The sequence below is a fragment of the Dipodomys ordii genome, unplaced genomic scaffold, assembly GCF_000151885.1.
Source record: "Dipodomys ordii isolate 6190 unplaced genomic scaffold, Dord_2.0 Scaffold54, whole genome shotgun sequence".
Lineage (NCBI taxonomy): Eukaryota > Metazoa > Chordata > Mammalia > Rodentia > Heteromyidae > Dipodomys > Dipodomys ordii.
Genome location: NW_012267270.1, coordinates 5,071,644 through 5,083,138, shown reverse-complemented (window position 1 = coordinate 5,083,138; position 11,495 = coordinate 5,071,644). Strand labels below are relative to the sequence as shown.

The 11,495-nt window shown below is 50.0% G+C and overlaps 1 protein-coding gene across 1 annotated transcript in view; it reads right to left on the bottom strand.

Moving 5' to 3' along the window:
* Positions 1-7,953: 7,953 nt before the first annotated feature.
* Positions 7,954-11,495, bottom strand: part of Cdca5 (cell division cycle associated 5) — an 8,236-nt gene continuing 4,694 nt past the window's right edge. Inside the window, exons 5-6 of the mRNA XM_013020970.1 lie at positions 8,824-9,240; positions 7,954-8,634 (exon numbers count right to left, since the gene is read on the bottom strand). Of these exons, the coding sequence (XP_012876424.1) occupies positions 8,554-8,634; positions 8,824-9,240 (498 nt within the window). The 3' untranslated portion in view covers positions 7,954-8,553. The remainder of the gene's footprint in view (positions 8,635-8,823; positions 9,241-11,495) is intronic.

The window sequence follows — 11,495 nt, the reverse complement described above, 5'->3', positions numbered from 1 at the left end:
GCTCAAGAACAGTGCCAGACTCTGAGTTCAAGCCCCAGAACCTGAACAACAAAAACGCCTCATCTTGTCTTGCTTGGTGTATATGTGTGCACCCTGGCCCTTAGGTATTTCATGCATGGTTGGTGTTGTGCCACTTGAGCCACAGCTCCACTTACAGCTTTTTTTTTTCTCTACCAGTCCTAGGGCTTGAACTCAGGGCCTGGGCACTGTCCCTGAGCTTCTTTTGCTCAAAGCTAGCACTTTACCACTTGAGCACCACAGCACCACTTCTGACTTTTTCTGTGTATGTGGGACTGAGGAATCCAACCCAGGGCTAGGTAAGCACTCTACCACTGAGCCACATTTCTGTAATCCTAGCTACTCAGGAGGCTGAGATCTGAGGGTCACAGTTCAAAGCCAGCCCAGCAGGAAAGTCCATGAGACTCTTATCTCCAATTAACCACCAGAAAACCGGAAGTGGCATTGTGGCTTAAAGTGGTAGAGCACTAGCTTTGAGCGGAAAAAGTTCAGGGACAGCTCCTAGGCCCTGGGTTCAAGCCCCAAATCTACAACAGCAGCAAATAGTTCCAACCCTACTCAGAGCAGACACTGACTGCTGTGTCCACCCTTCCCTCCCTTTGCCTCTGCTTGCTCCTCTACCTCTTGTGAATTCCTTCACACCGCATGCACTGGTCAAAGTCTCCTGAACCTCACAAGGCCACAGACGCGTGGTGAGCTGAATCTCAGGCAGACTTTATTGCCGAGACCTAATGAGGCATCTGCTTCTCCAGGAGGTATCCCTGGCTGGGGTCTGTCCAGGACTGGCTGTGGTTACTGTGGACATGAGGAAGGTCAGGTGGGCTGTGGCAGGGAAAGGTGAGGGAGGCTCTTGTGAGCAAGACTAGACAGGCACCTGGAACAGCACAGGTGCCCCTCCTCTTTGTCATCTATCACTATAGTCATCATCATCGTCGTCGTCATCATCATCATCATCATCATCGTTGTCATTGTCATCATCATCATCACCATCATCACCACTGTCATCATTATCAGTTTCTTCCTCCAGAGCCATCTTAGCTTCCTCCTGAAAGGCCAGGACTTCTTCCTTCATGCTCTGGTACAAAGTAGTAGACTGGAACAAAGGGTGGAAGGGCGCAGCTGAGCCACAGGACTGCCTATGCTCCCGAAGCATAGGTGGGGTAGGTGGGGTGGGGTGGGGTGGGGTGGGAGGAAGCCATGTCAAAGCAGATTCTTGGGCAGAGGGTCAGTCTCACCAGGCTTTGCAGCTTCTCCTTCAAGGCCAGGTTTTCCATCTGGGTAATGCTCACAGCATCCAGAAGCCTAAAGTGCACAGAGACCCCCTGAACCCTCCAGGCTCTCCCCAAGCAACTTCCACCCTCCCATCTCCTGCAGCAGCCACAGGGACCAGGGTTTCACTAGGAGCCCCATCTTTATGACACACCATTAGAGAAGAAACTGTCCTGCCCATGTGACTCAGCCCCGGAAATAACAATCAAAATTACATTAAGATTTAGGGTCAGTCCCCAGAGGAATTAATCCAGTTTTTTCTTCCTTTTCTTCCCTCTCTTTGAGAGAGAGAGAGAGAGAGAGAGTGTTGGTATGAAAGCTGGAACTCAGGCCTGGGTACTACTCCTTAGTGTTTTTTGCACAAGGCTGGTGTTCTACCACTTCAGTCATAGCTCTACTTCTGGCTTTTTGCTTGTTAAAAGATATGAGTCGGAGCTGGGAAGGTGGCTCAGTGGTAGAGTGCTTGCCTCCCATGCATGAGACCCTGGATTCGATTCCTCAGCACCACATAAGCAGAAAAAGCTGGAAGTGGTGCTGTGGCTCAAGCGGTAGAATGCTAGTCTTGAGCTGAAGAGCTGAGGGACAGCACCCAGGTCCAGAGTTCAGGCGCCACAGCCAACCAAAAAACAAAAACAAAAAATGAATAAAAATAAAAGATATGAGTCTCATAGATTTGTCTGCCAGGCTGGTTTGGAACCATGAACCTCAGATCTCAGGCTCCTGATTAGCTAGGATTACAACAATGAACCACCGGGGCCTTGCAAGAATCTTCTGAACAATTTTTGTGTCTATGTTCATCAGGAAAATTGTCTCACAGTTTCTTTGTTGTTGTTGTTGTATCTTTGTTCACTTTCAGTATCAGGGTGATCCTGGTTTTGTAAAATGAGTTGGGAAGAATCCTTCTTTTCTTGTTTTATGGAAGAGTTGGGATGAATTGCTGTGCTTTAGAGGTCTGATAGAATTCAGTACGGAATCTTAGTTCTGGGCATCTTTTGCTCAAGGTGCTCTACCACTTTGAGCCAAAGTGCCACTTCTGGTTTTCTGGTGTTTAATTGGAGATAAAAGTCTCACAGATTTTACTGGGCTATCTTTGAACCATAATCCTCAAATCTCAGCCTCTTAAGTAACTACCATTACCAGTGCCCAGCTTTGGAATATTCTTTATTATTGCTTCAATCTCATTACAAATTATAGACCTGTTTAGGTTGTTTTTCATCTTCTTTGTTTCATTTTGGTATGTCATAAGCATTTAGTAATGTATCCATTTCTTGTTGAGCAGTGGTGGCTCACACCTGTAATCCTAGCTACTCAGGAGCTGAGATCTGAGGATCTCAGTTCAAAGCCAGCCATGAGGGCTGGGAAGGTGGCTCAGTGGTAGAGCGCTTGCCTTGCATGCAATGAGGCCCTGGGTTCGATTCCTCAGCACCACATAAGCAAAAAGAAAAAAGCCGGAAGTGGCGCTGTGGCTCAAGTGGTAGAGTGCTAGCCTTGAGCTGAAGAGCTGAGGGACAGCGCTCAGGCCCAGAGTTCAGGCCCCACGACCGGACCCAAAAACAAACAAACAAACAAAGCCAGCCATGAGATTCTCATCTCCAATTAACCACTACAAAACCAGAAATGGTGCTTTAGCTCAAAGCAATAGCGCTCTAGGCTTGCACACAAGTGCTCAGGAACAGCACCCAAACACTAAGTTTAAGCTCCATGACCAACACAACAAAAAGGAAAAAGATCTCTGCTAATGCAGTTACTGGTCTCCTACCTGACAGGCAATGTGGACACACGCACGATGGAAAGAGAAGTCCAGGGTCCCCACACCCATGAGGTATAAGAGGACACTGCTGTTGGGAAGGTGATGGCAAGGCCATGCTGACAGACTCAGTACAGGCAAGGGAAAAGCACGGCATGTGGATACCAACCTACAGCATCTGCCCAATGCCAGGTGCTGCTGGCTCACACCTTGCAATCCGAGCTACTCAGGACACTGAGATCCGAAGATCAGGGTTCAAAGTCAGCCCACGCAGGACAGTCTATGAGAGTCTTATCTCCAACTAACCACTAAAAAACTGAATGTGCAACTGTGGCTCAAGTGGTAGAGTGTCAGCCAGCCTTGAGCAAAAAAGCCAGGGGACGGGATACAGGTTCTGAGTTCATACCCCAGTACCAGCACAAAAACTAACCAACAAGGGCTGGGAAGGTGGCTCAGTGGTAGAGTACTTGCCTTGCATGCTTGAGGCCCTGGGTTTGATTCCTCAGCACCACATAAGCAGAAAAGAAAAAAATAAAAGCCGGAAGTGGCACAGTGTCTCAAGTGGTAGAATGCTAGCCTTGAGCTGAAGAGCTGAGGGACAGCGCCCAGGCCGAGTTCAGGCCCCATGACCAGACCCCGCCCCGCCCTCCCCCCAAAAAAAGAAAACCAACCAACAAAAAGAATCAGGCCAGCAGCAGTGGGGGACATTCCGTCATCCAACATGCCCCTTTTCTCCCATCCCTGCTCACCTCATGCACTCATGCTGCAATTCCCTCATCTCCTTTGAGGTTTGTTTGGGACCCCAGTCGTCCTGATCGAGGAACTGATTATCCTGGGTATCTGAGTCTCTAGGAGAGTGAGCAAGTGATTCACGGTCAGCCTCAAGTGAGGGTAAGTTGGGTAGGGAGTGAATGGGGCTGCCCAGCCTGAGACCTGGGCTCCTTTAGTCCAGACAGGCGTCACCTCTGCACAGCTCAGGGCTGAGCAGTATTCCCACGGGAAAGGAAGTCTCCTCTGCTCTTCCCTGGCCCCCCGCCCTGCCCCACCTTCCCACCTGCTCCCCCAGCCTTACGACTCAGAGCCCTTGGTCTCGGGGGCGTTGAGGAGTGTAAACAGGAATCTGACAGTAGGTGCTGACTGCAGGTCTGGCATTTGGTCCTCAGATAGTGGCTTTTCAGAGAAGATGCCATAGTGACTGGAGCGGCATGAGGCTGCTCACCCAGCAGCCTAGGTCCTGCCTCCCACTGCTGTCCCCCTGCTTTTCAGGGCCACCCTGCACTCCCGCCCTCACCCCTGGAGGAAGGGTGGTGGGAGAGGAGCGCAAGGTATGAATGGGAGGTGTTCAGACTCCCCAGCAGCTAGAGGCTGCAGCGACAGGACAGGGTGCGACCAAGGGAGCTCAGGTCTCCACCCAGCCAGAAGAGCATCTCCAGCCCTCCTGCCATCCCTGCCCTCTGCTTGGGAGGCCCCAGGGATTGTTGTCACCTCTTCGTCTGACTCCTTGGAGGCCTGAAATTCTTCAGACTTCTGTTCAACAGGCTGTTCAACATCCTGTCCAGAGTGGACTCTTCTACTGTCACTGGAAGGCTGAGGAAGACACAGGCCTGGTTGGGACCTACGTGTGCCACCCTACCTCCCTGCTCTTTCCAGCCTGACCTGGTTTCCTTGGGACAGTACCAAAACAGCGCCCTCAAGCTTGCCAGAGGGACCAATACAACACACCATGCCGAGTTTAACTCAATTTCATGTTAAAAATGAATAGTTCTTGAGTATATTGTCTGAAACATTTGGGATATGGAGGCAATAAAAAAATTATTTAGGATTAGGGCTGCAGCTCAGTGGTAAAGCTGTGTAGCATATATGAAGCCTTCATTTGTCACACACACACACACAATTATTCAGAATCTGAAATTCAATTTTTCTAGGCATCTAACATCTTACCAAAGCTACATGTAAACAAGATTTTGCACACTGACTCCCTATAAATACAAGTTGGGTGTATATGGGGAGAATGGAATTGAGAGGACAATTTTTTAAGGATCTTACAAGTTTTTGTTTTGTTTTGAAAGCAGAAAACCTCCATTCTTGGTTATAGAAATGATCCGTCAAAGCCAGGCCTAGGTGGTTCACACATCTATAATACTCAGGAGGCTGAGGTCTGAGGATCCCAGTTTGAAGCCCCTAGTCAGTAAAGTCCATGGGACTTTTAATTAGCCAGCAAAGAACTGATAATGGAGATGTGGCACAAGTACTAGAGCACCATCCTTGAACAAAAAAACTGAAAGCTAGAAGTCAGCGCCCAGGCCCTGAGCACAAACCCCAGCACCAGCACCATATAAGTCAGATGGACACGAAGCAAGTCAATGGAAAGAGTTGAGCATCCATGACTCACGCCTGTAATCTTAGCTACTCAGAAGGCTGAGATCGAAGGATTGTGGTTCAATGCAAGCCCAAGCAGGAAAGTCCAGGGAGACTCTTAGCTCCAGTTAACTACCAGAAAACCAAAAATAGGCTCAGAAATGTGGCTCAGTGGCAGAGTGCTTGCCTAGCATGCATGAGTCCCTGGGTTCAATTCCCCAGTGCTACATAAACAGGAAAGGCTGAAAGTGGCACTGTGGCTCAAGGTAGAGTGTTAGTCTTGAGCACACAGAGGCTCAAGGACAGAGGACAGGCCCTGAGTTCGAGCCCCAGGACCACCAAAAAAAAAAAAAATTAATGGCTTGCCAGTCATGTAGTGTGATTACATGATAGGAACAAAGCTTAGTCTATGCCCAGTTGCTCTGAGAACCACCTGTCCTTGGGCCAGAGCCTCCTTAAGGCCAGTGGACCCCAAGGGACTTAAGACTAGATGCAGATGCAGGAGGCCGAGGGAGCTGCCCTAGATAGTGTTAACCATGAGGCCACATTGGTTACTAAACAGCAAATGGAGTAACAAGGACACTGGAATAAACTAGGGAGAAGGGAGCAATCTGACAAGTGGCTCATGCCTGTAATCCTAGCTACTCTGGAGGCTGAGATCTAAGTATCATGGTTTAAAGCTAGCCCAGGCAGGAAAGTCCGTGAGACTCTTATCTCCAATAAACCGTCAGGAAAAATGGAAGTGGAACCATGGCTCAAAATGGTAGAACTGTGGCTTCAAGTAGTACAGTGCTAGCCTTAAGCAAAAGAGCTCAAGGAGAGTGCCTAGGCCCTGAGTTCAAGCCCCACATCCAAAGGACAAAGGGGTGGGGTCACCTCAGACCAAGTGGGAGAATTGGCAGGAACTGGCATCTCTGAGCAGCTCCTAGAGGCCCCCGCAACACGCACTCCTGTGCTGAAGCCAGGCTAAGCCACAGCATGGGCCACAGGCTCCTTCCAAGAAAGTGGAGGCAGCAGACTTGGCTCTGGAGGGAATTTGGTGGCACACCTCTCCCCAGGGTAGGAGATGGCTTAGCAGCCACAATCAAACCCAGTCTCTTTCCTATCCAGGCAGTCCTTCCTAGGATGGCCCAAATGATTGGAGAAGAAACAGATCTAAGAGTGGGGAAGGATGGACCAGGGCAAAGGGATGACCTCAGTAATGTGGCTTAAAGAAGGCTGGGCATCCTGGGCTTTACACCGGCCATGCTGGCTTCCACCCAATGAAACAAGCACAGTCTATGAGCAGAGAAACTCTTTAATCAAAACAAAACCCGTGTCCTCCACCGCAAGGTCAGTTCCTCTGGGACGGGGTGAGATCCTGGACTCCCAAGTCCCACCCCGTCAGTCGAGGACCAGGGCTCCTCCACTATGGTCTAGTCAAGGACATCTTGCCTCACTCTGGCCAGGAGACTTGCTTGCAGAGCCAGACAGAGGATGAGGTGTTGAATGGACAGTCCAGGCCTCAGAGATGGCTCCAGCAGTGCCCACCAGGCTGGTACCCCTCCGGCCCCACCCCCGCTCTTCAGTTTCTACTTCTGTGAAGTTGCAAACCAAAAGTGCAGCTGCATGGATATGATGGGAGTCAGGCGACACAGGGAGCTTTCCAATAGAATTGAGGAAAACGAGTGGTGGCAACAATTCCCCAGAGACAATGGGATAGCCTGCCCCCCCAACCCACCCCATTTCTACTCCTAGCACTTGCCTAGGCAGGGGTCCCACCGAACACAAGGAAGCTCAATGTGAAAGCCACTATCAGCCTGCAGCTTCCTGGTGTTTGGACAACTGCTTGGAAGTTTACTAATGTCACTGTAAAATGTTGGTGGCACTGTGACCTTTGGATCCTCATTCTGGAGCCCAGGACTCTAGGTAGCTTATTTGTAAGAAACAGAGGTGGAGCCAGGTGCCAGTGGCCCACACCTGTAATTCTAGCTACTCAGGAGGCTGAGATTTGAGGATCTTGGTTTAAAGCCAGCCCAGGCAGGAATGTCCGAGACTCATCTTCAATAAACTACTCAGAAAAAGCTGGAAGTGGCTCTGTAGCTCAAGTGGTAGAGTGCTAGCCTTGGGCACAAAAGAGGCTCAGGGACAGTGCCCAGGCTGAGTTCAAGCCCTAGGACTAGCCAAAAAAGAAAAAGAAACAAGGGGTGGGTGACAAAATGGGTGACCTCTGCCCTTACGCAAGGGACCAGCCAAGAGCCAAGCCTCAGCTTCCAGTGCACAGGGAGTCCATGGCACCCAGTGGCACTCTTTGTCCCTAGCAGCAGTGTTCCACCAGTCTGGCATTTGCAAAAGCTCAATACCAGAATACAGACGTATGATACACAGCTCCTACTGGGTGCCAGTGGCTCACACCTGTAATCCTAGCTACTCAGGAGGCTGAGATCTGAGGGTCATGGTTCAAAGCCACTCCAGGCAGCAAAGTCCATGAGATTCTTATCTCCAATGAACCACCAGGAAACAGGAAGTGGCAATGTGGCTCAGAGTGGCAGAGCGCTAGTCTTGAGCAAGGAGAGCTCAGGGACAGCCCTGTAACCAATAAAAACAAAACAAAACCCAAAACCAAAACCATAGTTCCTACTAGGAAGTATTTACAGTCTGAAACCCAGCCAAGGTTCCCTTAGAACGTGGGCTCTCTGGGCTCAATGTCTATCTTCTTCTTCCTGATGAGCAAAACTGTCTCCCAGCATTCTCTCTTGGGATTATCCACAGAATTGAATCCCAAACCTCTTTATATAGAACAGCTCCTGGCTAGGACCACTGCCACCAATAGAGAGCAACTCGAGATAGCCGGAAGCTGGTCATCCTCTTGGGGCCTGTTTCTGTCTGGGCTGGTTTGAGCAACCACGTCTACTTAAGAGCAGAGGTGGCCTGTCATGTCCAGGCTGGAGCAGTAGGAAGGACAGCAGGACTGTCAGGACACTGCTGAGTAGTCAGCTCCAAGCAGGGCCCAGTTCTGAAACCAAGACAGCTTCCCTGAGAGGCAAGACAGACAGGCTTCTCAGAGAGGCACCTAAACAGCTAGCAAAGCCAACAGAGGGGATGCCAGGTGTCTTTTCCACTGAAAGGGAAGTATATACAGAAGGCAAGGGTGAGGCTGACCAGTTTACCCCCACTTCATTTCATTCAACCAGGAGATTAAACTGCTCAGCAGCTTCAAACTCAGCATTCATGGCTGCAGCCCATTCATCCAGCTCCGATTTCTGAGGGGGAGGGGAGGGGAAGAGAAATGGGGCAAGTGAATGAGGAGGGCAGCCATGTTGGCTGGAGCATGTCACCCACATCCTGAAGGTGTTGCCTTCTCCCAAGAGCCAGAGCTAAGCCCTGTCCCTGTGCAGCCTCCCACAAGGGCAGGACATGGCCGATGCAGAGAAGGCCCGGCCCTCACTCACCAAGATCTCAGGCACCTTTTTCTTCTTCCGTTTCTCCTTCACGACAGGGGGAGAAATTCCAGGGAGTGTTGGGTCTGGGATCAGCGGCTTGGCAGGGGCCTTGGAGATGTCAGTTATTTTTGAACACACCACGGGTGAGACTCCAGACAAGTCTTCAAGGCTATCAAAGCCAAAGCAGGACCGGCAGCCAGGTGTGGAGGTGGAGCCAGGGGGCTGCAGGCGGCTGTAGGATCGCCTGACTTTCTTTGACATTTCCATATCTCTAGCATCTACTTCTTGCTGGTGGACAGATCTGATGACGTTCAGGGTGGTCAGCACAGGTGTGGTGGTCGGGGTCATGGGGACAGGATTGAAGAGGTCCTCCTTAGTTGTCTCTTGGCAAGGAGGGTTATTCTCTTTCTCCAAGAAAAAGGCAATCTGTACCAGGAAAGGAGAGAATGCCTCCCTGTTATACAGCCAGACCACTCCCTCCCAACAAGGCCTGAGGAGATTGAGGGGTAAAAGGATAAAGACTGCAGTCTGGTTACTCACGCTTGTAATCCTAGCTACTCAGGAGGCTAAGATCTGAGGATCACAGTTTGAAACCAACCTAGGCAGAAAAGTCCAAAAGACTCAGACCTCTAATTAACCAGCAATAAAAACCTCAAATAGCCAGAAGTAGAGGTGTCGCTCAAGTCATGGAGCGCCAGCCTTGAGTAAAAAGCTGAGGAGAGTACTCTGGCCATGAGTTCAAGCCCAAGTACCAGCACACACAAAAAGAAAGAAGAGGGGCTGGAAAGGTGGCTCAGGGGTAGAGTGCTTGCCTTGCATGCATGAGGCCTGGTTTGGACTCCTCCTGTACCACATAAGCAGAAAAAGCCAGAAGTGGTACTATGGCTCAAGTGGTAGAGCACTAACTAGCCTTGAGCTGAAGAGCTGAGGGACAGTGCCCAGGCCCCCAATTCAGGCCCCATGACTGACATTAAAAAAAAAAGAGAGAGAAAGAGAGAAAGGAAAAGGAAAAGGAGATTGCTCTTGCAGAATCTACTTGTGACACATGTGCCCAGTACCCCCTCTCACTAGCTCACATGAGCTCCCTAATTATCTTCTATACCAGCTCAACAACCATTTGCTCTGTTCCTAGACTCGCCCTCAATGGTCCCTTTGTCATGCAGCTGCTGAAGACTCTTCCACATGTTCACTCAGTCACCACTAGGTACCTACTGCATCATCTGTCCTGCACGGGGCACTGGGAGGACAGCAGGGAAGGCAACAGAGAAGACATGGCACCACAGCCCTTCTTGTTCTAGTCGGGGAAAACCAGATAAGGAAAATGAGAAAAGAAAGCAGAACAGGAGAGAGAAATGAGGTTAGGATTGTAGGCCTCACAGAGAAGGGGACAGGAGCTACAATTTGAAGCTGGGGAAGAGGTTGTGTGGATATCTGAAGTATTAGAAACAGCAGGAATAGGAGGTACAGAACCTTGAGGCCAGCTGGACACCAGGGACTCCCACCTATAATCCCAGCTACTCAGGAGCCTGAGATGGGAAGATTGCCAAAGGTTTGAAGTTAGTCTGGGCAGGAAAGTGTTCCCAGCAATTAACCAGCAAAAAGCTGGAAGTGGAGCTGTAGCTCAAGTGGCAAGAGTGCTAGCCTTGAACAAAGAAGAAGCTAAGGTAAGGATCCAGGTCCTGAATGCAAGCCCTAGCTAGTACTGACAAAAATAACAAAAACAGCCAGGTACTGGTGGCTCACGCCTATAATCCTAGCTACTCAGGAGGCTGAGATCTGAGGATCGTGGCTCAAAGCCAGCCGGGGCAGAAAGGTCCCTGAGACTCTTTTTTTTTTTTTCTCGGTTGGTCGTGGGGCTTGAACTCTGGGCTTGGGCCCTGTCCATGTGCTCTTCAGCTCAAGGCGAGCGCTCTACCATTAAGCTACAGCGCCACTTCCGGTTTACTAGTGGTTTATGGGAGATGAGAGTCTCACGGACTTTCCTGCCCCAGCTGGGGCTGGCTTTGAACTGAGATCCTCAGATTTCAGCCTCCTGTGTAGATAGGATTACAGGCGTGAACCACTGCTGGGCTTCCCTAAGACTCTTTATCTCCTATAAACCACTCAGAAAACTGGAAGTGGCACTGTGGCTCAAGTGGTAGAGCGCTCACCTTGAGCTGAAGAGCTGAGGGACAGCGCCCAGGCCCAGAGTTCATAGTTATCCTTTTTTTTTTTTTTTAAGATCTGGATGGTTGCTTGGCTGTAGAGGATGAGCAAAAAGTAATCAAGAGGCCCCGTTCTGTTCAGCATCCCATTTTGTAAGAACTATATATAGGTCTGATTTCTCCAAAAACTTGAGGCTAGGAAATCTCCCTCATCTTTTTTGTTTGTGGACCTTGACTTGGCCTCCGCACTGTCCCAGAGTTTTTTCTCTCAAGGCTAGCTAGCACTCTATCACTTTGAGCCATACCTCCACTTCCAGTTTTCTGGTGGTTCATTGGAGATAAGAGTTTCATGGACTTTCCTGTCCAGGCTAGCTTTTTAAACCATGATCTTGGGCTGGGAAGGTGGCTCAGTGGTAGAGTGCTTGCCTTGCATGCCAGAGGGCCTGGGTTCGATTCCTCAGCACCACATAAACAAAAAGAAAAAAGCCGGAAGTGGCACTGTGGCTCAAGTGGTAGAGTGCTAGCCTTGAGCTGAAG